Source organism: Folsomia candida, unplaced genomic scaffold (genome assembly GCF_002217175.1).
Source record: "Folsomia candida strain VU population unplaced genomic scaffold, ASM221717v1 Fcan01_Sc021, whole genome shotgun sequence".
Lineage (NCBI taxonomy): Eukaryota > Metazoa > Arthropoda > Collembola > Entomobryomorpha > Isotomidae > Folsomia > Folsomia candida.
Genome location: NW_019091213.1, coordinates 680930 through 708480, shown reverse-complemented (window position 1 = coordinate 708480; position 27551 = coordinate 680930). Strand labels below are relative to the sequence as shown.

The following is a 27551-nucleotide window of genomic DNA, read 5'->3' as shown; positions in this document are numbered from 1 at the left end:
CAAAAAAATCCACCACGCGATCAAATATCGGAAACTTTAGAACACGGGCTGATTAATTATTTCCTCAAACTCCATTTTTATTCGATACACGTAATCGCGACTTTTCCTCTCGTTAGCAAAATAAGCAGAGGAGAGAGAAGTTCAGGTTTCGTTTTTTGCGTGCATTCCGCAAACTCATCGTCGTCGTCGTCGGTGGTGGTGGTGTAAAGCTGGGAAGGAAAATAGGGAATCGATTGCATTTGCGGTTGTATTTGTCGTAGAAGAACCCTATTTATAATTTACATAATTATTGGCTTACAACCACCACGGACTGTGCATGGATAGCATAGTGTCCACATTGCATACGTATATCTACCATCAGTCGACTTGTGTAAACTATGTATTTCTCATGGTTCATTTCATGTCCACCAACTTTAACTAACGTTCGAATTTCAGAACTCAAACAATCCTACGTTTCATGTTTCTTCGCAGTTGGTCACATTTATGAGCTCGTCTTCCATCCTGCACTCCAGCAACGTCGCAGGCAGGGCTTATTGCTGGTCAATATTTACGAATTATCCATCAAGTCGAGTCAGGCAGTGAAGGCAGTTGAAGAAATTTCACAGCGCACTTTTATTCACTTGTCATGTTCAACGACTTCAACTGCAGGAGTGCTGAATAAATTAGGCCCGAGAATCAAAACCCATTTGCATACATGGACGACCGTACGGGGCGTGGCCAATTTATTATAAAATTAGAGGAGAATAGCCAGCATTTAATATTTATGCGGAATCATTCAGCCCCATCCAACTTGGCAAATTGCCATAATATTCGATATCTCATGAACAACAAATGGTTGCATAACATATGTGCACGGGTAGAGGAAAATCAATCGTTTACATTTTTTGCAAACATAATTCGAGGAGAAAGGCATATCGGCAGAAAAATTCTAATAATACTGCCGACGGAATAACCAGCTAGCTTGTAGAAAACAAAAATAATTCAGCCGTGTCGACGTAGTATTTATACATCGATGTAATTGTGAGTCAGTAATTACTAATTACTAATTGTACTAATGACAACGCTGCCTCGTCGTGGTGCATATAGCACAAAATGCGTCTACATATTTGTCATTAAATATCCTTCCCCAAATTTGTAGTCTGCTCTTGAGTGTAACTTTTAGAATGTAACAATGTGAACTGTTGTGCTGTTGGTCCAGGAGGTCATCGTCAGAGGAGGCTGAGAACGACACTCTAGCCCCCCTGCCCATTCTAACCGTTCAGCCCCCACCACCCACCTCACCTTCAGAACAAGAACATCCGCCAGAACCACTTCTTCTCCTTAACCCCGACTCGCCACCATCAACAGACCATGACAGTGACACACTACAAGAACAACAACCACTCCTCGTGGTGGACACTGCGGGGTCCAACAGGTTCCATTCTCATATTTCACTCAAATTAGCCGTTTCAACCCACACCCATCCTCCGCCATATACCTTCACCTCCACCAGACCTGCAACCCACATTTTGCATCTCCCCCCTCTTTTGACTTTTCAACATTTCCACATTTCCCCACATTTTTAACTCGTACATTTTTCAGTACTTACCCAAAACGCTATCCCATTAACTCAACAAATCTATTTCAACTAAGTGACTAGTCGTAGAACAATAGAATATGCATGTAGTACGTAACTGCTTTTACAGTGTACTCGTCCCACGCTTCCTCCACCCAAGCTAAACCGTACATGATTGATGATGATGATGATGATGATCCATCCTTAATCTTTAATCCCCCTGCTCGCTATTGGCGTATGCAAATTAAATGAGTGTGTGCTTAAGATATTACGCGAGCATGATTTGTGTGTCTCTTTTGCCTTTGTTGTGTCGTGTTGTGTCCTACGACGAAGACGTCAATGGGACAGACAGCGTCAAGTCGAGCGAAAGTGTGTCCATCAGAGAAAGGGTTCCTGAGCTGCTCGGCAAACATAATTCATTTAACGTGTTCTTGATGGATCCAATCCAGGCCATAATCCTCCGTCCGTCAATATTCTCCACTTTTTCTCCCGACAATATTTCACCTTTGGGAGCAGCACAGGGGTGCTCGCTGCTGGCTCTTTCTTTCATATCGGTCCGCTCCTCAGGCAAGCCAAATTTCAAGTCGTCGTACGGACGGGAGCCCGATGAGTATTGATTCGGTTTTAATTAGACCACGGGACAGCACATGCATGTGAGGAACAAGACGTAGGCACTCCAGCACCAGTGGCTTCAAAATGCTCCGAATCAATAAAGAAATTTCGTACTTTGAGAGGGATTTGACCCCAACTAATTAATTACCAGGTGTGCCGTAGCTTAAATAAATGCTCGCCAATTAGACTTCATGCTCTCTTGGACATTGAACATTTATTTATATTTGTACTGGACTTGATATTGTTCTCCCCACTCAAAATTTTTGAAACGGGGTAGACTCTAAATAGGAGCAGGGTAACAGTGTTCTCTCTTCTTGTCGAGATTACATATACGATTTTGAACAGATTAAAAAATTCCAATTAAAGTTCCAATTTATTTCTTGTCTCGTCTCGTAATAATCATTTCCAGAAACCACGTCACTTTTGCCTCTTTCCTTCAAAGGAATACTTTCCCAGCCCAGCGTTAATTTATTTTTACTCGAACGCGGCTGATGATGATGATGATGTTTTTAATTAGGAGATTTCCAGTCTTCCAGGAATTTCTGAGCGCAGGAATGAGTAAAAAAAAGTGGAGTTGCATTGTCGCAGCCCCATAAAAGCACAAGGCTTCATTCACACCTCGTAAAATTCTTAAATGGTCCTCGGTTTGTCGAAATGGCGAAGCTCTGTTTGTTTCAAATGTGGAGAAAGGATGATCACGGTTTGATGCGAGTCAAGTCAGCATCAAGTCTGCGGTGGTGTGAATCCACTCTACCGTCAACTGTTTTTGATGGTTGCAACGACCATTAGCTTTGTCGTGAAAGTTATTGCGCTTTGAAATGGTTCTTCCCGACAGTAATCTGAAATTATGGGAACAGATGCTGTCTAAATTTGAGAGGAAATTTGAAAGAATTTTTTGAAAAGTGGAAATAATTGTTTCCGTACAATTTTTCCATTCGTGCCATGACGCACAATAATTTCTCGAAAACTATACAAATTCTCAGAAATGATTAATTGGCTACAAATTGTGATGTTGAGGTTGATCATACGCTTGTTGGATTTGCGGAGGAGGGCAGCGCGTTCTTTGCCAAAACCTGTACATGCATCTATGTATGCATATGCTGTTTAATTAATCGCGTGTTTCTCAGCCCATTCATCATTCCTCCTCGACACACATTTCACATTGCGCACTTGTTGCAAAGAGAAAGCTCAAAAAACATGGTGCAGTGCAAACGTGTAATTTGCATTACTACAAACGTCTTTGTTTTTTGTGCATACAAATTTGGACACATATTTTGCATTGTTACAAGCAGTTTACAACTTACAAAGGTAGGTTGGTTTCCAGTGCTCATAATTTCCCGTCGAAACGTGCGATAGAATCTTGAGGAACGGGTGTAACCGATCCACGTCAGCCCTGCTTAGTGGTCGTCTCGCCACCGCAATCATAACAAACAGGATGAGGCTCGCATGAAGCAGTGAAACTTTAAATAAACAATAGTTTCGGAAGACTGAGTCATGCGGCGGTGGTTTGCTGGCTGCTGGATGACGCTGAATATTGCAAGTTTCCATTCATTACGATTCCACTGCATAAATTATGCTTTCGTTCGTTCCATGGAAGACATGACTTTCTCCAGAGGTCGGTCGTGGGTGTGGACGACGCTGCAGGAATTAAGGAAGGGGAACCTTGATGTTGATCGTGCTGTTTTCAGCAAGACACGACCAACCACCACCGCCAACCGTGTTATTACTCTTGAAGAGTCTAAAATTCAAAACTAATTGGGAGACGTAGAGTGTCATTAGTCACGCCACACGACACGTACCTAACTACATAATTATGCACATAGGAGAAGGACATATTCGAACAATGTAATGCGTGGGGCAGCCCAGAGGGATTTTTTTTCGCTTCACAACTTGTACGTACCATCATTTGCGAAGACTGTGCGTACATCGTCCACTATTGTTTCACGTTTTTCCGGATTCTGACATTGTGTGGAGCAGGAATAAGCTGTCGTATTATGAACAATATGATGCAATATAATGCCGCATTATCGTGGAACTGCCATTTTTGCCATTGAAAGTTACACCCTGTGCAACCCTTCCTGTCGTAAAGCGAGGGGAGCACGGTGGTTCTGGCCGGGAGGAGGGAAAGTTATGGGCGAAATCAAAGAGAATGGACCATATGTTTTTTACGAGATTTTCCCCCATTACGACCAAACACCAAAGTAACATGATTCCCTTATTTTTCACTTTGACTCCCACCGTCGTCGTCAACCATGAACCATCACTTTCAGAAGCAGCCTCCTCCATCCAAAGTCGAAATCCATCTCGCCCGTCACCCGTCAAATGCATAATGCATCCAACCTACTCCACTTCTCCTCAGCCAGCCTCCCATCCAAACTCTGTATCCATCTCCGCAGTTTCTTTTAATTTCATCCATTCCTGCTCCTCCGATAAGTACAAAGTCGGAGGAGCACTTGGATTCCTCTGTCAGACGGATTTGCTTTCCCACCAGCAGCAGCATCACAAATTGAACTTGTAAGTCTTTTATTAGTCCGAACTAGGAAGTGTCATCCGCTAATGCGGGACGAAGAGAGGACGAGATTGCTGAAAATGAGGTTGCATAATGATCCCACTGCTCGGCTGCCGAGTGAGTGAGCCAGTTGTTTACTTGTTGATGTTTGGTGAGAGAGGATAATAATAATCCCACTTGATGGTTATCATCATCCAGGGAGCAGGAGAAAATTATCTCCCGACACAACCCACCACCACCACCTTCACACACTCTCATTAGAATTCTGAGCATGATCTTCATAAAAATGTAAATTGTCTCCGACGACATCACCGTCATCAAGCAAGCAACAAGGAGGACGGCAACGGGCGACTGGCTCTTTCTCACTTTCACCACTTTCTCTCAAAATCCACTCCTCTTTCTCTCCTGACTCCTCAAGCGACTTATTATTTTGGCCCAACTCCCAATGAATGAATTTCGCTTAATCCTCCCTTTCTCTCTCATCCTCTCCCTGCCTTCTGGCCCCTCTGCCTCCTCCATGCTCGGCTGCCCTCACCGGATCACCAAGCCAAGGAGAAAGCAATTCAATGAATTTTCTTAACTATAACCAATAAGCCGTCCTTAGTCGACTTTGACTGCGAGCAAAGGTTGAAAGTTTACTTGGTTCGTCGATTGACGCGTATTTAGAAAGTGTGCCTGGTTGTGAAGCATTGCGAGAAGAGGTGAACCATTTACGTCATTTATCTTCGAGTGAAATTAATATTCTTTCATTCTACGAACGAACGGAGGGGCTCGAACGTACGGGAGATAGGGTGTAACCTGGGGAAAGTTGATCCGATCCAATGGATTTTGGCCATTACGATGATAATGCACTTTGTGAATGTATATAGTACTGCATGGTGTGTGTTAGGTTGGAGGATGGAGTGAGAATAATAATAAGTGGACGACCAGTATCACGACATGTAAACAACCATAAGCAGTAATCTGACCAAACCCACACACACGCGGAGACACGACGGAGGTTAAAAGCATTTCCTCCACTTGTTCACTTTCACTCGCAGCCAGCCGCCGCTATCAGAGACCAGACACGTGTTACAACCTTCATGCATTTGCGGTCTTGTTAGAACATCAAGGAAAAATGCCGAGCTTGCTTTCACTCCGGTCACCACCCACCCACACACGCAGACAAATGTGGACTTTGCGCGACATCCTCGTCGATCCCATATCATTCTGCTGCTGTATAGCGACAAAGTAAAAACAAATGCGCCCGTGTCACTCGATTATTATCAGGAGCACACAAGGAGAGCTCCGAACCCTCGGCGGCACGGAGGCTGACAAGTTCACAAAGTAGAGAAAGGAGGACGAAGTGAGGGTCGAGTCAATGTGCCGTGTCATGTCATGTCATAATAATAATAATGTTGGTGTCAACTCCGTCCAGCTTCCTTCACTCCCAGCCCTGCCATGCAACGAACCAAACAAGTATTGCGCAGTGACCCGAAACCCCATTACGGATAGATGGATGGCTGCATGGATAGATAGTTAATGGACAGATTTGCTCCAGCAGTAAATACGGAGAAACAACTTTATTCTCCTCCAAAAGTAAGTACATAGTCCTTGTGTCGACTGGCGATGAGCATGACATTTCGAGCATGCAAGGCTAACTAACAGTGGTTACGATGACGCAAATCTTAACCGTCTCCTTATTCGCATCATTAGAAAATCCAGGCCTTCTTCTTCTCTGGTTTGGTAATTGTGCGGATTTTGTGAATTGTCAAGAATTGCGGAGATCTGTTATTCCCCAAGAAGATGAGGAGGACAAGATGAGACTGGCTGCCACCTGAAAAATTAATTTCGGTTGACTCGGGCCGTTTCAACATTTCACTTAGCAAATGGCATGTCACCTCGCAATGTCCAACCACACGTCAGCCTGCTCCTTTGACCGGAATCCCTTTGTTCTTCTGCAATCCTACACTCGTGGCGTGGTGGTGCTGCGCCATGTGGCAAGCCCCAGCTTGGACAATTTCACACGCGATATTATTAATTACTCGGTTTACCCCGCCTTCCTCTCATATCGGTGAAGGAACATGGTTTACACTTTGTCGACCCCAAGACATTTTTCTCGAGTTGTATTATGTGCCAAGAGTAAACCTCAACTCTCTTTTTGTGTAATGAATGTTGCACGCCACTGTAATGACCATTTTAAGCGGTTCTCAGGCACTCTGGGCCAGAGGCTGAGTGAGTGGAGAAGAGGCAGCGTGGTGGGTTTGGTAAATGGGCCACAAATTTGTAAAAGAAAATTGAGGTTGGCGGATACAAATTGTTTGAACCGTGTGTTTCTTTCTTTTTGTCTGTGCATTCGTCCACGTTCTCGATATTATTAGTTTACTCCTCGTCCTCTCCTCTCTGCTTACGAACGTATGTAACGGGCGAAACAAAGCTGGAGGCGAACGAATAGCACTCATTTCCGTCCGCTCCTTGGAAAAAGTACATGAATTTATGCTCCGAATTTCCTCCACATGTTGGAGCACTCATTATTTATTCTATGGGGAAAGAGAGGTGAAAGTCTGTGCATGGCAAGATAGGGATGGAAGGAAGGAAAACATTTCTTGCTCTGTGCTCCTTCCTGCCATCCAAATTAAGTGGGTGACTGCCTCGACGGACGTATGGCATGCTCTGCACGAGTTGTAAACTCAAGTTCAAAATGCTGTCCAGTCGGAGAGGAGATGCTTCCATAAAAATCCGTACATTTGCGAAGGGTAAAAATACGACGCAGCAGGTGCGTAAACTTGTCTGGCGAAGGACGAGGAATCACTAATAATAAAGTGTTAGTATGATCCCTGGGTCCCTGGGTCCGTCTTCCAGCAATGCAACTCGCCCCACCACTGAACCATCGTGACTGGCGGTACTCTCTTCTTCTCGCTCAGTCGGATCTGATCAACAGACCGACAACAACACATTTATCCACAAGTCCTCCAAGTTTCACGCCCACCTCCTCCTCCCACTTAAAACCAACCACAACCCAACAAAATAAATAACTACATACATACATACATTATCTATATACATAAAGAGCTATTGTTAAGTTCTGGCTGCCTGGCTGGCTGGGTCCCTGTGGCTCTCAATGCAACTCGCCCCACTACTATTGAATGGAGTTTACGCAACCAGCGTGTGCTCCGCTACACCATTGAGCGTACCCATGATGACTCTGCCGCGACGCTTTGTCTCTATCTTCTTGCAGTAGAATTGTAAACATACCAGCAACATAAAATTCATATCCTATTCTCTGGAATTTTAACTTTTTTGCTATGCAGTCACCCCTCCCTCTGGAAATTTGAGTTTTTTGTTAGTTAATCACCCCTCTCTCTGGAAATTTAAGTGTTTTGTTTTTTAGTCACCCCCTCTCTGGAAATTTAAGGTTTTTGTCATTCGGCCACCACATCCTGTGGAAATTTAAACGTTTAGCTATGTAGCCACCCCCACGCGACGGGAATTTAAGTAGTTAGCTATGCAGCCACCCCCACGCGACGGGAATTTAAGTAGTTAGCTATGCAGCCACCCCCACGCGACGGGAATTTAAGTAGTTAGCTATGCAGCCACCCCCACGCGATGGGAATTTAAGTGTTTACCTATGCAGCCACCCCCACGCGATGGGAATTTAAGTAGTTAGCTATGCAGCCACCCCCACGCGATGGGAATTTAAGTAGTTAGCTATGCAGCCACCCCCACGCGATGGGAATTTAAGTGTTTACCTATGCAGCCACCCCCACGCGATGGGAATTTAAGTGTTTAGCTATGCAGCCACCCTCACGCGACGGGAATTTAAGTAGTTAGCTATGCAGCCACCCCCACGCGACGGGAATTTAAGTAGTTAGCTATGCAGCCACCCCCACGCGACGGGAATTTAAGTAGTTAGCTATGCAGCCACCCCCACGCGATGGGAATTTAAGTGTTTACCTATGCAGCCACCCCCACGCGATGGGAATTTAAGTAGTTAGCTATGCAGCCACCCCCACGCGATGGGAATTTAAGTGTTTACCTATGCAGCCACCCCCACGCGATGGGAATTTAAGTGTTTAGCTATGCAGCCACCCTCACGCGACGGGAATTTAAGTAGTTACCTATGCAGCCACTACAAGAGGGGGAAGTCAAATTGTTCCGTGATCAGGGAAATTGAAATGTATGATTTGATGCACGTACATATGTATTATGACAATGGACAAAGTCTCCACTGGGAATTATTTGAAGTGTAGCGTAGGGGATTTTGCGCTATGGGCACACCCCCTCTGGGAGCCTAGAACCCGTTCTTGAACGGGCCTCTACTCTAGTGAAATAATAATGATAATAAACTATCTCTCTGCCGTCGTGAATGAGCCAAATCCGTCGTAAATATAATGACGATGGTGAAATCATCCGAACTGCTTCTTCCCCTGCAGAGAGAGAGGGAGAGAGGCTTCAGTCTCTGGCATGGAGTGGCTGTTGGCTTCCAGGAAACTTTCTCTCTCTCTCGCTCTCTCTCCATCAGGAGCAGCAAGCACGTACTCTTCGACTAATAATAGCTCCAGAGCAAGAAAAATAAAAACACTCGATGCAATGTTCTCCATATTTTTGCCACTCGCTCTCTTCCTCCCCATCATTACGACCAGGACGAGCAGATATCTCTCCACCACTCACCCACCTACTTACACACATAAGCAGCCCTGGCAGAGAATTAAGGCTCATCCACGATCCACCCATCCAGCACACACCATGAATCTTGTAAACAAAGTCCCCATGGAGCAAAATGTGTACAATGTGTTTGTACAATCTTCTTTTCCTTGGCTGTCTTCTCGCGTCCTGGGTTTGTGAGATTTCGGACTAAAAAGTGGCTCGTCGTCGTCGTCGTCTTCTGTTGTCCCCTTTTTCTTCCTTCTCGCCTTGCCTGGATGGATGGAGGATAGATCTTTGTTGGGGCTATTGATTTAGATTTGGGTTGGGTGGGAAATGTCACTTTTCTTTCGTGTAGCTCAAGAGATCCCTGCGGGTTGGTGTTATTGATTGGTGTTTGTTTGTGGCTCGACATCTGCTTCATCATTTAAAATCACTGGCCGTGTCGACCCATTACGACCCACTTGTCAATGCTTTGCTCATCACCAACCCCTGACCTTTTTTCTGGGTGGGAAGCTAGACGCTGGGCAGTTTGGAGTCGTGGTGGTCGAGAAAAGAAGTGGAACATCAGTGCGAGGATAATAATAAACACTATTAGGTTTGACCCCCCGTTCGCTCGTTCGTTCATTCGTCCGTCCGTCCGTCGTTCATAGTAGTCGTAGTACGAGAGGAGATTAAGATAGCTCGAGTTATCGTAGCCATCGCACAACAAGGATGACATGGCTGGCGTCATTCCCAAAATTCTCACCGTATCACCACGCACGGCGTGTGTAACTTGGATATTTGGCATCAATATCCTGTCCCAACATCCTTTTTATCCGTGGCTCATTCGCACGGGTGCTGGTGCTGAGCTCGGTGCATGGTAATCTAATCTAATGCAATGAAATGAATCTCTATCTGGAGTGGAGAGTCGATTCCGTTCACTTTCACCGGCTGGAAGTTGGAGAGGAAATCTGTTTGTTCACTCTCACTTACCAAGAGCCTCTTCTCCCTCGATTGGTTGGGCAGACTAGATCGTGTTCAGTGCGGACACGGCCTGAGTCGCCCTTCTGGAGGAACTGCCTCAACCGAATAACGTGGCGAGGAATGATGTGTACTTTGGAGGAGTTGGTTTGCTTGATTCACCGAGTTCACGACTCACATCCGGTTCCTCAGTCACCTTATTCAGCTCCTAAATTTGATTTCTTCCTTAAAATAAGTTGGCTCAAGATGATGACGTTTTAAGCTTCCTGCGTTAGAACAGCAGGGCCGTTCCATCAGCTTGATCATCTCTGGTATCCTCGGAAAGACATGTGTTTCGCACGCACATACACAATGGGATGGATACATGCTCGGTTCATACTTTTGTACTTGGATACAAAGCAGTTTTCTACAAGATTGTATTGGAACGGAACATCCCGTTTGATTGTTTGTTGCCCTTGAGGGTTATGCCCAGCTCTCGTACATGTCTGGAACCACCAGTCCGATGGCGGTAAAGGAAGACAAGGACGGAAACCGGGAGGTTATTAGCGGATTGGCCGTGTTTTCAAACAGCGGATTCGAATCCGGAGTGATGGATGGAAATGAAATAAATGTGGACTTGGGAGCCCATGGAGGAGCGCGCACAATGCTGGGGAGGAGGATTTGATAGATTGGATCATGACAGGAACAGGAATTAGCCAAGGCTTTCCAACTTTTCGCTTTCACTCGCATTTTCTGTCTCATTTCCCTCTGTGGTTGAGCGAGGATAGTGTTTGTTCGCTTGTTGGTAGACTTTGTGAATGTGTCGTATTTATGCTTAATTCTTGTGTGTTTATTGAGGTTATTAATCTATGAGACATATCCGTATGCTAATATTATAGTGATGATGATACAAAAACACACGTCTACACTTGTATCATCGTAAATATGTACTGCATTCTTTCCACGCACGCACATCCACAAACGCAAAAATATAACTGCTGATATTGAGTGAGAGCTACTTAAATCTAACAAAATTTGACTAACTCTAAATATTTAACACTTTGGCATATACTAATCTCTATTCCAACTATTCTAACAGAAGAACCCCGCAAACGACGGGTTTATTTTGTAGTCTTATCAACTAATTCATGCTAACGTTGCGAGCTACTTATAAATGGAATGTACTACTAACGAGTACCCATTTTGAAACATATGCACGACAACCATTAAGTTCACTCTATCCAGTGAAAGCAATTCACAGATTGCAATCCTCTAAAAATAAATATTTTATGCGAAAGGTGTGCACTCTCCGCTAGATTCTAGTTGCGAAAAAGATGTTTGACGTACACAGTGTTCCGTAGTTTTTCCGTGATGCATTGCCTGAAAAAATAGTCTGGACATTTAATTCAATTTCGCTGCTGCATGTGATTTCCCCCCTGCATACAAAGCAAGTCATTAAACCCATCTGATAAATGTAGAGAGGTAAGTTCATCCTGCTCATGAATTGTAAATATTTATAGCAAAGAGGGCATCTGATACTTATTGCGGCACGGAGCAACCTCTTCCAGCAGAGCTAAAAACCTGGATGACTGCAATATCCAGAAATTGTCCCATTTTATTGTGTTCCGTTATGTGCAACCAAGCAATTCAATTTTTGCAATGCTGACACATTTGTTGAGACCTTGTTGTAGTTGTGCCTAGTTCTTACCTGAATAAGTTATCCGCAGCTGTAGTGCACCTTCCTTTCTGCCCCAAGTTTGTAGTGCACCGAACAACTTATCAATTTCCTTGGATGCCACTATGAACCGCGGAAGTACTATGACGTGGATATTATTACACATAGCGTAGTGTAGTGGTGTGCGGAATGTGTAGTTTGTGCAATAGTTGTGCAATTTGGAATTATTTATTTATCCCTGAACCATCACCCTCGCATTTTTATATTGGACCAGCGACAGAGTCTGGAATTGAGGGGTCGAAATGGAAGTGCTAATTGAATATGTTCCCACAGGAAGGAGGAGTCGGACAACGAGCTCTCGGAGGTGGACGAGGAAGTCATTCCAGAAGAAGTTCGTAAGTGGATAAGTTGATTTTTTGTCAATTAGAGAACACGACGTGGTTCAGCTTGAAATGGATTGTACCCTTTTAAATCCGATTTTTGGACGACATTCATTTCATGAACATTCAAGACAAGCTAAATTCCACACGTGACTATTTTCAGGCAAATGGTTGGCTGCAACTTTCACCAAAAGCGTGGTAGCCAAGCCTCGGACAGAACCAAGACCCAGGTAAGGTTTCGCACTAGGATATGTACATGGGCCATCGTCATAGACTGGCAGCCAGATTCAAGCTCCCATACTTCAAAATCATTTATTTAGCAAGATAGTAGTGCATCACTTTGAATTCAATTTCAATTTCGCCCACCAACTTTTCGAGAATGTAGGACTGAGGGACCATTCTTACTCTAATCTGACATGTCAAATTGTTATTTCGCAATCTAATCTCGTTCCCGAGTCTCATTACCCACCAATTTTCTCTGGCTAAATTTAAAATTATCCTCTGAACATGGCCTTCTCAACAAAATCGGGAGCAAAGTGCCACATTTTCTGCACCAAGCTACAAATGAGCTTTTAGCCAGATAATAAACGAGTCAGCTCCACCTCCTCAGGCAGACTTGTTTGACTTTTATTTGCGGATTTGACTAACTTCTGACACCCGTATTGTCCGCTGTATCGCAGATTTCGCTCGGTGGCAAACGCAATCCGCGTCGGACTCTTCGTCGATCGGTTTTACCGACAACTTTCCTCCAATGCACTGGAAATCCCTGCCGAACTTCAGCAACTGCTCAAGGTGAGTTCATGCAATTGCGATTTACACAATTTACACAAAACTGCTTGATCGTGTTTAATGGAGCAAACGTCGGAAGTCTCCATTGCTTTTCTTCGAGCAGTGGTTCATAGTCATGGGACAGGAGAGAATCAAATACTCATGATCGTCCATTGTAGGCCATGGACAAACCTGATAAGCAATGCTTATTGAGCATAGGCAAGCGTGCATACTAACGCGGTGTGAGTAAGCTGAGAATTTGCAAGTGGCAGTAATCGAGAGGAGCGGAAGTTAGTTAGTTGGTTTGGCAGGGTTTTGGGGGGAGCGAGAGAGATGGTAACACGAGGACTAACAAATTGGCCCTCTTGGGAAATCCGTGGAGATAAAGTTGTTGCCAGTGAGCGAGTTAACGCGCGCTTGTTATCCTCCCCGCTTAAGCAGAACAAGAGCCATTAGAGTGGAACAAACCTCGCCACAAAACTCTATGTAACACCGTTTTACACAACAGACTCGTGCAAAGTGAAAATTAACAAGTGCTTCCCCATCCTCAGTCAGTCAGCATCAGGCAAAAGTGAAAATAAGAAAGAGAAAGTTTCCATATTTTCAGCAATGATTCGCCCCAGACCGTTTTTTCCTACTTTTGATGCGCACAACCATGTCCTGATGAGGAACATATATGCCTACGTACATGCCTAGGAGAACGAGTTGTGCACAACGAATCGGAAGTAACATGGTTGCATATTATGTATTTGCTCGTGTTATTGTTGGCGAATGAGTATGGAGACCTTGATCGCTTCTCACACATACATCCCGTCTCGAGTAATAGATGATTTGTTTGTGTGCCTTGTGCAAATTGATGCATCGAGGCAGAGCTGGAATGAGGGATTCAAGAAATGGAAAGTGGAGAAGTCAAGTTTTTTTTTGGTGGTGGTGGAGGACGGTCATATTTCCATTCGTGTTTGCATCAATCAATCGACAAGGCTTTCTCCGCAAGACTGGTTTGATTGAGTCGCGAATCGGATGTGGATGAAAAGAGTTCCTGTGTGCCTTCCAATAAAATGCTTCAGTGGCGCCGCCCTCTGATGATTCGAATTATTGAATTGAAATGGGAAATATAATATAAAATACAATATTTCCTTTTCAGTTCAAATCAGTCAGTGGTCGTCACAGGCTGCATAATGAGTCGGCGAATCATTATTATTATAATTGTCGTCGTCTCTCTCGTACACATGTTTTTATCATCATGAAAACGAATCGCATGGGTTGGGGCGACTACTACATAGGGCTCGATGTAGTATAATTTTAGTCTAATTTCACTCTGCTACATACATGAAGTGGAATGCACACTTTTCCACGGGAGGATTTGTGCAGGATGGAGAGTAGGTTTTTTCACGGTAGGAATCACGTCATCATTATGCGGAGGAGGAAGTGAACACGCAAAGAAAAGCCAGACAAGAAGAATCCTCATCTCTCGTCGTAACCATAATCCGAATTCCTAAGAGATGTGGCTAGATTGGATTCCAGCTCCTTCTGTCAGATGAGATTTTCAGTCGCTTTATCAAATCGCAATTACCCACTCACTCACCCACGGGCACTGGAGGCATCGTCTCCTCACTACCTCCAGCAATTCGCAAATTTCTTGTTGGCAGGAGATTAGTTGGAAAGACATGCATCTCCTTCGCCAAATGGGTCGTTTCAGGCAGCATGACGAGTTTGGCATGGTCACTCTGCTGTAAGATCGGCATCCTCCTATGAATTCACTATGCATGATAATATATACGACAGTTTGGGTGAAGCTCCAAAAGTGTCGCCGATAACTAATTGTCTGACTTTGAACGATGCCAATCTAATTACCAAGTTACTCATTACAGGAAATCAACAATTGGCATTTCGACATTTTCAAACTGCAGGACAAGTCGAACGGCCATTCTCTCAAGGTTTGTCAACACTCTCCTCTGCTCAATTTGCTTTCTATCGTCAGTCCGCCAATACATAGTAAAAATGCATGACCACTCTTTTGCAGTTTGTCGCCAAAGAGCTCTTCAGTCGTTATGGCCTCGTCAGCCGATTCCGCGTAAACCTCGACAAGTTGGACGGCTGGTAAGTCCCGACTCGTGTTAAAATGTTTAATCCGCATAGAGTATGCTATAACCTGTGACTTTAAGGCTGTCTGCCGTGGAATACGGATACACGAAACTGAAGAATCCATACCACAACGACATCCATGCTGCCGACGTAAGTACTTAGCCAACGATTGACAATGTAAAGCGATTTGCTTATCATGCAGAAATATTTTCGTACTTATCTATACACATGATCTGCATGTCTAACTAAACATACACAATCTAATCATGCCAAGAGATTTTTAATTATCACCGTCTGACGAACGTTTTCAGCCGACTTGTACATTGAATCCGTGAAATAAATATTACAGGTTACACAAACGCTCCACTACTTTATCGGCTCTTCCGGAATTGCGGTAAGATCTATTTTTCGACTTTCTCCCCCGTTTGCATAATTATTTTCAATATAACGACGCCTCGCCGCTACCTAACCAACGTCGTATGAATGAAAATGTCCATTCATTTGTCCCACCGGGTATAAATTTTACGAGAAAATAATTCCTGATCACTAGGATTTCCTGAGTCTTTGATACTCACTCACGAGCAGTAGTGAAAGTTTGCATGCTCATCTGCATAAAAGATGCTACCGAAGGATTCTTCCGTAGGGAACGCACAATGCACCTGCAACTGAACCCATGCACCTGAACCACTCGTAAAACAAGATGCAGATAAACATCATTTACTCCGCTTTCTCCACAAGAAAGTTCCCAACACGATCACTTATTGGATCCAATCCAACCCACTCAGTTCGCACAATTAAGGCGTAGCAGTCATTATTAGCATGGGCTCACGACGAGTAGGAAACAACAGTCCATTAATTCTCAATTTCTCGATTCTCGATTTCGAGAACTTTGTTCCCGTAACAGGCAACAAAGTTGGAGTATTTATGTTCGCCATATAAAAAAGAGATTTGACCAAACGTTAAATTGCAACTCGAACGAAATGGTCGTCATTTCCTGATGCTAAAAACTCAATAATGTGTCCTGAACTGTTCCCCTGACTTACGTTTACTTACTCACGGCGTCAAAAGGGTTTTGATGACATGTGTGTGCACACCTGAGCAAGTATTCCGCGAAAACAAATCCAAGGGACCGTGCAACCGAGTGAAATTGCAGAATGAGAGCCTATTCAGCAGAGTTTAGCAGTGTAAACAGTGTTATAAATGTCAACTGCATATATTTGTCAGGCGATTTTGGAGAGAGGGAGGGAGGGCATCCTTCCATGCATTCATCTACAAAAGGGGAGCCTATTTTCATCGCAATCTTGACGGCACAGAATTCTTTCTCCGTCCTCCTTCCATTCTTATTTTATTTATTTTTATTTCTGTGTACAGTTGAGTTGTCAGTGACTCAAAGATAAGAAAGCCCAGTCAACCACATCGACCGAAAACCAATCTAGCAATTCAATCTTCCATTCTCTCTCCCTCTCCGTACTCCACTTTGCAAGGAAAATGTGACTGTCTGTTCTCATAGTTTTGTCAGTTCCGAGACGAAGGAAATTAGGATGTGTCTTATCTACATCAGATTCCTCTCCACTTCATCCTCCTCTCCTCCTCCTAAAAAGTCCACCACCATGGGTAACACACGCGTCATGTTCCTCCTCACCGTGTCACTGCTGGATGGAGCACCTTCTTGCTTTGTTTGCTTCCACCTCTCAAATTTATATAACTGTCCTGACGTCAGCATCTTGTGCTTTTTGGCCAAGTACTTTTGCGAGCCAGGCAAATGGGTGGCATTTCTATGGAAGGCGACACTAAATACACACTGGACACACATGTGGACGAGTTTCAAGTCCAATTTCCCGTCGCCTTTGTAAACCCATTAATTTCAAATTCAAGTTTCCACTTGGGATGTGCATGTGCTAAAGCCTAATTATGAACGAGTTTGTCAGCGGGACGATGCATACTGCATGCATTGGACAGACTCAATTAGTTCCAAATTATGAAATAATAGCGTGCTCGACACAGCTTTCTACCACAGCAGACACTAAATTGTGCTCTCGTACAGTAGAACACTAATTAAACTTATCGGAAGTGGACGCATCATGCCTGAATCGAAATTAGTATGGTGCACTAGTACTGGTGTCTCTCTGCAGTGAGAATTGCAGTGTCAATGGGCTGAGATTTTTTTGCGAGCAGGAGAAAAGGATTCAGAGTGAAGGCCTCATTGCCACCATGACAGTTTCCTATTTAAGGCGTCCATTTTGGGCTTGTTGTTGGTCAGACAAGTGACGCAAATGTCGTAGGAGAATTGAGCAAACGGTGTACGCATTATTGGACACACATTATTGGCAACAAATCCTAATCCAGCCACGTCACGCCACGCTGTGGACGTCCGTTCGTTCGTCCTACGACCGTTAATGAATGAGTGACTGGACTTAACTGGGAAGGAATTAAGTCGAAAGTTTTTTGGTGGTGAAGAGTGAGCGGACTGAGGAGTTGAATCAATGTCCACGAGGAACATCGATAATGAGACCGTTTATTCCACCAGCTCCTCGACAAAGACTTTCTCCTTCCGAGAAGCCTGCACACTTCTGAAGGCGTGGCGTGATGGCGGAGTGGATAAAAAAATCAATGGTTCTTCACGTCCCGATTTATAATTAGGACGATTGCCACACATAATTCCCATTGATTGGAGGCCTGCATTTATGGTTTGGTTGTGTTGAAGTGGACGAGTTGGTCCGTTCTCTAGGAGCAATTAAAGCGTTGGAACTCTTTCCCTTTCTCCTAATCATTCTAAGAAAACATACTCGGTTTTTCTTGCAGAATAATCTCACCGACCTGGAAATTTTTGCTCTTCTCTTCGCCGCCCTAATTCACGACCTGGAGCACACAGGTGAGTAGTAGAACATGTTCGTCGTGCTCATGATGTAAACCCAACAATGTGACCATCTATTTCCCGTGCCCACCAGTTTATGTGATCCTCGCATTTTTGTATTGCAGGTCGCACGAATAATTTCCACGTGAATACACAAACAGACCTCGCTCTTTTGTAAGTATACAATATTTGCGCATTTGTATGATTTGTCACATTGTGATTTTCTCGGTGCTGGCCATCCAGCCAGGTGATAACTGTGTGACTTGATTTACAGATACAACGATAGATCCGTGCTTGAAAATCACCATGTTAGTGCCGCCTTTAGGTAAGCCAAGGTTCTTCCATTTCCATTTCCTCGCAATGCTTTCAAAATGAGTCAACTTTCTCTTTCTCGCCCTCCTCGTCCTACTCGCCTCGGTAATGTTGGCATGAAAATGAGTTGACTCACAAGTCAACCTGTGTGTTTAAGGAAGCTTCATTCAAGAGTGAAAACTGTCACTAAAAATTGTTCCGTTGTGTAAATATTTAATGTTTCTGCGAGCAATGTGTGATTTATGTCTGTCATGCTGCTCTTCGTTCCTACATGGTCGGAAGGAAGGACAAACAAGGAAGGAAAACGGAGCAGCGTGTCCTTTGATTAGTTTTGTATCGGACACATTTCTTGATATTTGCCTTCAGGTTGACGAAGCAGGGAGCTTTTGAAGTAGAATTTCGTTGTATAACCTTCGACATCATGACTCGTCTTCTTCCTGCAATGCTCACGTCCTAATAAATATACGCGTTCGTCCTGACATGGTGGGAATTTGGCCCATGGTGAAGAAGAAATGAAGCCAGTGAGAGGAGGACGACGATGACATTCTTGGGTTATTACGAGGGCGAGGGAGTCATCAGCATGCAGGGAGTGAGTCGTTGGTTGATAGGCGTTCGTGCTTACCTGCTTAGACGACATGCTCGCTCGGTCGCTGCGACTTTATTTGAATTCCTCGCTCAACGTTTGACTTTCAAATTATGAAATTACCATATCTATTATCTGCCCCTTTCTCCAGCATAACCGCCTAAATGGTTACTCGTCATAAAATAATTACAGTAATTGAGTTTCCTTGTCCCACTGTCAGACTTGCTCTCTCTCGTCTTCCTGCACGTACTATTTACTACAGAAATACGACGACGACGTCGACGGCGGCGATGCTTGCTGCCAGGGGAAGACGACGATAAGAGAGAGAATATAATGCAAGTATTGCTGTCTCCCTCACCAGGTTGGCGAGCTGGCTTTAATAATTTCCCATCCTTCCTCATAAACCTCAAGCTCCGGCTGAGGCGACCATTGAATCGCAATTTTCATTCATTTGTCACTACAACTTTGTGACAGTTTGTATTTCCATTATGCACTCACAGCTACGTGAGTGTTATCGTTCCGTTGCTTACTTATTTACTGCCCCTCGTTTGTATGTACATACACGTCGCCATATGCATAAATTGCACATATCGCTTTCTCCGTTCTGCATACACGCATTAATACGAATCCTACTACGTATCTAAGCAGAGTGTTTGGAGAGTATCGGTAAAAGTATTTCAAAATTGGGAAACTTATTTCCAATTGACTTTCTTTTTAAGACAAACAATAAACTTGTCCTGATCCGATTTTCCTGGGTTGCATGTGCCCACGTTGAGCTGAAATTTATAAACAGCTTTCTTGTGTTTTTGTTGAAGATTTCAAGTTGCAACTTGTTAAAAGTTTCTAAAAGTTTCAAGTAGTTTGAGGAGGATCAACTGAAATTCTCCAAAAATGGGTAGGCGAGCAGTGGAGAAAAGATGAGTACAAGAGTCATCTGGTTTGGAAACTTTAATTTTCTGGGTTTTAATGCAAATAATTGGCAACAACATTTCGTACTACGACTTGAACTGATCTCATCAAAAGAGTTTTCTTTCCTCGTCAAAGTTTTCAGGTCCAGGTGTCGAAAAGGTTGCACACACTTTTAGCTTACCATATGGGACGACTCGACTTTAATAAGTGCACACGAGCTTCATCCGCCCTTTGCAAATTCCCAACCCGAGGAGGAAAAAGTGCAGTCAGTCGCCTTTGTTCTCGACCTATGGATATCCAGCAGAGATGCAAAATGAGAAAATGAAACTTTTGACGAAACTTTTTCGCAAACTTTTTCTCTTTATTATCAACACATCAGCAAGTTTGATGTCCCTCCCCAAGTGTCAATTTGCCTGCTCTCGCTCGTGTGAACCGTCCAATTTAATTTGCCATCCATCCCACCTCCAGCTATTGTCAATAATTGTCACTTTGCTTCAAGTTATTCTTGATTTTATTAAGTTGGCCTTCTGTGATTATTAGTTATCCAGAACAGTCAGTGAAAGAGAGTTGATTATTATTATCCTGAGAAATACTGGCTTGATACATCTTCCGTCCTAGTATAGGTAACTCAGACATAGTTTTTCTGGTGAGTGGGTTTCATAAGAACAGGGAGCTCGTTACTTGTATGCTTTCATCCGCATAAATATGTGAAAGCCTGTTATTTGGAGAAAAAGTGGAATTTGGTTGTTTTCTGATTTCACTTTCCTGGAACTCCATCAAAGCCAGTGTGTGTGGTGAAGTGAGTATAAAAGATTCCACGAGGATTTACATTACGAGATTTTATTTGTTTATGAAAGCAGATGGAAATGTCACTTCTTTGAGTCCACCAAATCCACCAGACACGCTCTCATTCTTCAAGCCCCACAATATGCTACACACATGCATCCCTTTCTCCTACTCCTGCGTCACCAAAATCTCGACAGAACCTCAACTACATGAGAAATTAAATCATGATGTTTCATACACTTGTGCTGCTTCTGCCATGCTTCTGCCTTCTTACCTTCGCGTACCTACGACCCGGACGTCTCTGAATTCCAACCAGTGAAGAGGCTGACGTGATGTGAAACGGAATTTTTCCATTTTTCTCATTCCCTGGGAGGAATGATATCAAGCATCAAAGTTCAAAATGGAGGGTGACCTTTGATAAAAGTTTCTACGCAGTCACTTTCCATTTTATTAACTGCTATATATTTGTAAATACCCACGCTTATTGTCCTCCTCCTTCATTTGTATCTTGTGGTTGGCTCCCATCAGCAAAACCAAACTGCGTCGTTAGCCAGACCTCGTTTTATGTATTCATTATTTTTGCTATTATCCATTTACAAGTAATCTCTCGTTTGATTTTGTAAGTGATACTTACTGCTGGTTGTGGACGACAAATTTTTGCATGGATGGCAATAATAGGAACTATAATAATAATAATATTAATAATATGGACATTACATACAACTAATAACAAAGGAACAGCTTAATAACTGTGCTGCCTGACTGACTGACTAAGTAGTTAGCAACGTTTGATGCGGTTCTTCAAAGATTGACTGACGACATTGAGTTTAAAAGTCGGAAAGAAATGCGAGACTTTGAGGAAAATTATTAATATTGCTGAACCCACGGAATTGGAAAGAAGGAACGCTTCGATTCGAATATTTTGTGACCTTCTTTCCCCAAATGATGAGCAAGTTGGAAGAAATTGTTGATATTTGATATTTTGAAAGCTTTTGGAAGGTTTTATATCCACTCTTAAGTAACCACTCTGAACTTTCGTCAGGCTTTGGAAATGTTGAGAGTATATTTTACACAGCTTATTTATATTTATTAGAAAGTGACTCTCTTTCCCATCATCCCTCGTTTTCTGCCATCTTTGAAGATTCGTCTCCCCACTAATTTACTTTGTCCTCTCCACCGTTTCCCCCCTCTCGCTCCGTATTTGCTTTGTTTAATGTTTCTGCTCCTGCTTACTCGTCCCTGCTCCGTCCTGGATGCGAGTGAGGAGATTTGTGATAATGGAAAGAGTTTTGGAGAGGAGGGCTGATAAGTTTTGCACTTTGAGGTTTACTTTTGACGAGGACATGTTGAAGGAGAAAGCTTTCATCCCACAGCGGAGAAAATCTCGCTGGAAAAAATAATTGTGTGCGAAAAGAGAACTCATCAACTTTTTTTTGGTGTATTTCAGATTACTCAAGGAAGATGACAAAAGTATATTGGCCAACCTGAAACCAGAGGAATTTCGAGAGTTCCGGAGTTTGGTCATCGAAATGGTGCTCTTTACCGACATGTCCACTCACTTCGCACAAATTAAGCACGTCCGGTCTCTCCTCAATGGAGTTTCTGACAAGTGAGTCCCATACTGTCCCTATCCCCACCACCTTCACATGCACACACATACGCATCCATGCAATCTCTCGATCAAATCTCGCCCTGGGTTTGTCGGGGGAAAAGACTACGAGGAGAAAGTCACCGGACAAGCAGGCAGGCAGGTGCTTCGTGGCTGTCCAATGCATCATCCTCCATCCTTAATTTGCAGAGGGAGATGGTCAGTCATCGTGTGATGATGTGTACTCCTGGCCATCCTCGAAAGGGTCGTGCAAGATTTCGATAAACAATTATGTCGACAAAGTCAGGACACTGATTTCCCCAAAGATTGTCCAAGAATCATGAGATGCAGAGTGGTCATAAATGTAGCTCTCCGTTCATCCCGTCACATCGTCTTGCTGCTCTCTTGAGAAGGGGACGCTCATTTTATGGCGACCTGCTTACGTCATTCGGCGCTATTGAGATGAATTAAACATGTCTAATTGGATGGACAAGGATGACCCCTTTCCTTCACCTCCATTATTCTAATCGCTCATAGCACACACAAATAAAGCCCTCTCCATCGAGCTATCTATACATATCTGCGTGTGTGTGGAACCCAGCGGAACAACAAATGTGTAGCTCGAGCAGCTAAATGGGGAGAAAGTTGTTTGGGAGTTGTTGCTTTCTCAAGAAGGTTGTTGGCGCTTGTTTCCCTCAGCATTTTGGTCAGCACAGCACTATTAGTCAGCGCAGGCAGTCAGACAATTATTAATATTGGCTCATAGATCATGGATAAGTGGGGAAAATTGGACGGGAAATTTCAGATGGATGTGTCAATGTCAATTCTTCTGGGTTGTCAAAACATATTATTATTTACCTGTCGTTCAGAGTTCTACTTTTGGATAAGGCGCCCACATACTTGTTCTTTTCCAGAAGTTGGCGGTTTTATATTGTAGTAATTCGTCGTCGTCGTCGCGGTGGTGGTCGGGGTGTGTGCAGAAATAAATGGGTGGCATAATACATTAAATCTTTCTTGGGTGAGAGCACTTGGGAGAAATCATAATTTGGGGGATGACGCACTCGGCTCAATTATGGTCTTTTCGGGCGAAGGAATGTTTGTGATTAAATTTTGAGTCAGGCAGCAGTCGTTTTCATATCATAAATAAATTGAGTTACCGGACGAGACGAGGAGCAGCGACAGATAGACAGCCCACGATTATTTCGATATGCACAACTCCCTCCCAATTAAAACGACGACGACTGGGTTTAGGACTGATGGCTCCACTCGTATTCTCCTACACACTTAGATATTATAGGCTTGTGCGAATATACGGAGAGTTTACTCTCCCGCTTTTCGGTCAACAATTTGTACTTTCACCTTCTTCCGGAAAATATGCATTTACAGGGCAGCGACAACTTTCCCTCTTGTGCCTAGATTTAGCTCTTTTTGTTCCAGGTACGAAACTTACGTGGGTGAGAATAAGACAAATTCGGATATTTTTAGCTCTTGCTGGACCACCTCCGTTGGGAAAACAAAATATTTTGAATTAAGAAAGGACATGACGACCCAGATTGTGCGATGATACATTCTTTCAAAGCATTCTTATTATTGAGCTTATTGTAATAGGTGGAAGTGGAATTCACATGCCCATTGATTCTCATGTTCCCAAATCTTACAGATCGTCCCCTTCCGTTACAATGTCCCTCATGTCGCTGCTTCTCCACGCGGCGGACATCAGCCATCCCGGTAAACCCTGGCGAATGCACAAGAAATTCGCAGACACCATTTTGGACGAATTTTTCCTGCAAGGGGACGAAGAAGCCAAATTGGGTAAGGTTCCAATAAAATATGCAAATATATACGTAGACACAACGCAAAGGGAGATATATTCGAGTCAATAAATATTTCGATAAGAATTCAAGGTACTGATCTTATTGAGAAAAATGAGAGTGACATTTTTGTTTTGTGTACGTAGGACTGCCCTTCAGTCCCCTCTGCGACCGAAACACGGTTCTCATCCCCGAGTCTCAAATCAGTTTTATTGAGTTCATCGTGGAGCCAAGCTTGAGCATTTTGAGTGATTTGATTGACTTTTTCCTCAAATCGGACGAGGGACCAGTCTCCTCCGCTCACCCGGGCGGATCCTCCACCGTTCCCCCCACGCCCAACCCCAACTTTCGGGCTGCTGGGGGCAAGATTCCTCCCACCACCAAGACGCCCGCCAAACCATTCCAAACCTCCTCCAACTCGACGACGACGAGGCGGACGGAGTCTGAGAACAACATCAAGATGGACAGCTCCTCCGCCGCCACCGCCGCATCGTCCTCTTCCTCCTGTACCAAGTTGCCGCTCAGCTCCCGAACGCCCAGCTTCCCCCTCCAAGGCGGCCCCAACCATAACTATGGCCCAATTCTGCGACCTTGGCTCAACCACCTCGTGGAGAACAAAGCAAAGTGGAGGATGATTGCTGCAGGTAAGGCTGCTGTCCTAATCAAATAGAGAAAGACTCCACTGCTGCTGCCCTGGTGGTGGTGATTTTCTTTATCTAATTTCTCCATCCCCATGAAATTCCTTCCATGACGAAATTCCTCCTCTTTCATCTCCCTGCTCCATTCCTACGGATCTTTCGTAACATAACCTCCCCGACCCAGATCAACTATTAGTGAGGAAGCCGTATATGTGTGGGTACTAGGTACCTGCAGACGCGTCTCCATATCATGACGAAGGTTGGGTTGGGCGAGAAAAGTCTAAAAGAAAGCCATGCCAGGAGATGCTGACTCAATGTGTGCGTTGTTATAGTCTCTCTGGTGGATGGAGGTCTGTTTGTGGTGGTGGACGTGTAGGATCTCCTTAACGAGAGCAAGTGGTGAAAGTGTAGTGGGTTGAGCAATGGCTGAATTTCTGTGTGTGTAATAGCAATATGACCCAGAATTCATATGCACCCTCGTGGGTAAGATTTAATAAAACTTGTTCACTCGGCACTCACTCATTCATCGCCATTTCTTTTTATGTGATCTGATAAAACTTTCATCCGACTGACTTGATGCAATCCAATAATGGTTCCGTTCCGTCCTCTGAGAGGAAGATGAGAGACTTTCGTCGTCCCTCTCTCTCTCCTCGCGACCTGTCTTCCCTTCATCCAAATCCCAGGAATCTGAAACCCAACGCGAGAGGAGATTCACTTCTTCTCCTTTTGATATATGTATATTTATTGGAACATGTCAGAAACTTGCCTCACGTCACATTTGAGTAGGATGAAAACAATTGTGATTTTCCGAGAAACTGGGGACGAGACTGACTCATTTGCGTACATATTTACCAGTCAGAGACGTCGTCGTCGTCCTTGTCAATTTCTCCTGAGGGGAGCATGGATTGTTTCTTATCAAAAGTGTTCAAGTGTGAGCAAGAGGAACGACGGAATTGAGTCTTTTTCTGCTGCTGATCACGACGTCGATGAGATGGGAATGGATGATAGCGGATAAGAGGCAGGCAGGCAGGCAGACTCGACTTGAATAAAGTCACTCATCCCACTTTTCATTGACATCTCTGCGTCAATCTCACTCTTACAAAAAGAGTTTTAAAACAGTTACCTGCGTTAACTGATTCAGCTCTGATTGATTTTTGAATTCTTTGTGAATTGTCAAGTCAGTCATGCATGAAATGCTCCCGAATTGAACGGGGAGTAGGACCTTTTGAACAATGAGTTTTTTATTCCAATTTTGAGAACGAACAATTATTCAATTACATTTAAAACGAAGTTCAACAATTTTTCCTCTTTCCATGTAAACTTTTTTGCTTTGTCGAAAGCTGCAAAACTTTGAGACGAAATAGGTAGTCGTTCGTGGACCAAGTTGTTGGCTAATATTATTATATTGCCTTCTCCAATTCTCCACATTTTATCGTAAGATTTTCCAAGAAGCTCGTGTTATTTGCACACACAGACTTGGATAGTATACATACTTTTGCACCCACATTTCTTCACACGGAATTACGTGACACACGGCAGTAAAATTCTCATTTCCTCAATTGCTCCGTGCAAGGCCGGAAACATGAAGACGTGTTCCTTGCATTAGTCCCAAGATGTGCAAAGCAGTGCCAAAAGGTGTGGGGATGTCGATCCCAGAAGATTTATGGAAGTCAAGTCAACGCCGCACAATAATAATCAGGTAATAGGTTGACCAGACTCGTTTCGGGGTAGCGTGAGCCAGTCTGAACACATTTATTACTATTCCTCTCCATCCATCCAGCGGCTGAGGAGCATGCGGACGTATTTGCAAAATTGGCCAAGATTATAATACTTGATAAATACGTGCATAATAAATACGTGCATAATAAATACGTGTAGTGGGCCTAATTGGGCAGGCAAGGGTACTGTACTCCTGCTCGGCTCCTTTTCAAATTGTGCTATTTTGGAGAATAAACCTGGCATTGAGAAGAGATGATGATGATGATGAGGAATGAATGAGGATGACGATTTCCGACTGGGTGACAAAGTGGGAGTGAGTGATGATTAGAAGGATGAAATCCCAGCCTCAATTCATCCCTTAATAATTTTCTCAATATTTAATATTTCCACAAAGGTGTCTTTGTGCCCTGACTTTTCTAAGGGACTAATTGGATGGTTACCGCACCGGGTCAGGCGTTGCTTAAGATTGGATGCAGCCCACACACACGCCACCCAGGTTGTTGGCGAAGGAGGATGAAAGGGGAAAGCTGCCTCCTTTCACTCCAAGCATCCATCTTTCGAGGTCGGAGGGACGGTGTGTGGCATTGGACGGCTTCCTCTCATTTCCTTCCTTTCCATTCTCATCTCTCGTTCGCTGGTTGAATGGATGTGCTCCTCTGATCCCACCACCACACATAATTTGGTTTAGCGAATGACGCGATGACGCCAATAACGCCAATAACGCCACGCCACCAGAACCAAGGCGACATTGGAATAATCTCTACGCTTTTCGACTCTTGGTCCTTCGAATCGTTCTCTCACTCAAACCGAGCTTTCGAGCTGCGCGTGTTGTTCCCACACAGTTGTGATGCTTTGTTGTCAATTCAACAATTCGTGTGCAGAGCGTACGATCTGATTTAGCATAATTTGTGTGATCCTGTATTGCGAGAGGATTCAGTGAAGCATGATAAGCGGATTAGTAAATATTTAGATGTTGCATGCGTACAGAAATTAATATCTCATTCACCGACATTTTCCACGTTCCAGTGAAGTGAGTTGAAGATTATTAAGGAGTCGACGTCACCACGAAGCATTACCTGCCCACTCGCTTACAAAGTAAATAAATAATTGTCATTCGCAATCTCCGCACAAGATACATTTCGTTTCGTTCTCAAAATTTGGCACGGCCAGGGAGGGGAGAAAGCACCTGCTCACTCACTTTA

At 43.8% G+C, this 27551-nt stretch overlaps 1 protein-coding gene across 1 annotated transcript in view; it reads left to right on the top strand.

Annotated features, from left to right (window-relative positions):
- The window catches only part of LOC110858342 (calcium/calmodulin-dependent 3',5'-cyclic nucleotide phosphodiesterase 1A), a 48227-nt gene that overhangs the window by 17219 nt on the left and 3457 nt on the right, over positions 1-27551 (top strand). The window contains exons 5-18 of the mRNA XM_035858839.1: positions 1199-1414; positions 12250-12311; positions 12460-12526; positions 12977-13088; positions 14936-15001; positions 15088-15164; positions 15230-15299; positions 15499-15543; positions 17952-18021; positions 18129-18177; positions 18278-18328; positions 22041-22202; positions 23842-23993; positions 24139-24636. Coding sequence (XP_035714732.1) covers positions 1199-1414; positions 12250-12311; positions 12460-12526; positions 12977-13088; positions 14936-15001; positions 15088-15164; positions 15230-15299; positions 15499-15543; positions 17952-18021; positions 18129-18177; positions 18278-18328; positions 22041-22202; positions 23842-23993; positions 24139-24636 — 1697 coding nt within the window. The remainder of the gene's footprint in view (positions 1-1198; positions 1415-12249; positions 12312-12459; positions 12527-12976; positions 13089-14935; positions 15002-15087; positions 15165-15229; positions 15300-15498; positions 15544-17951; positions 18022-18128; positions 18178-18277; positions 18329-22040; positions 22203-23841; positions 23994-24138; positions 24637-27551) is intronic.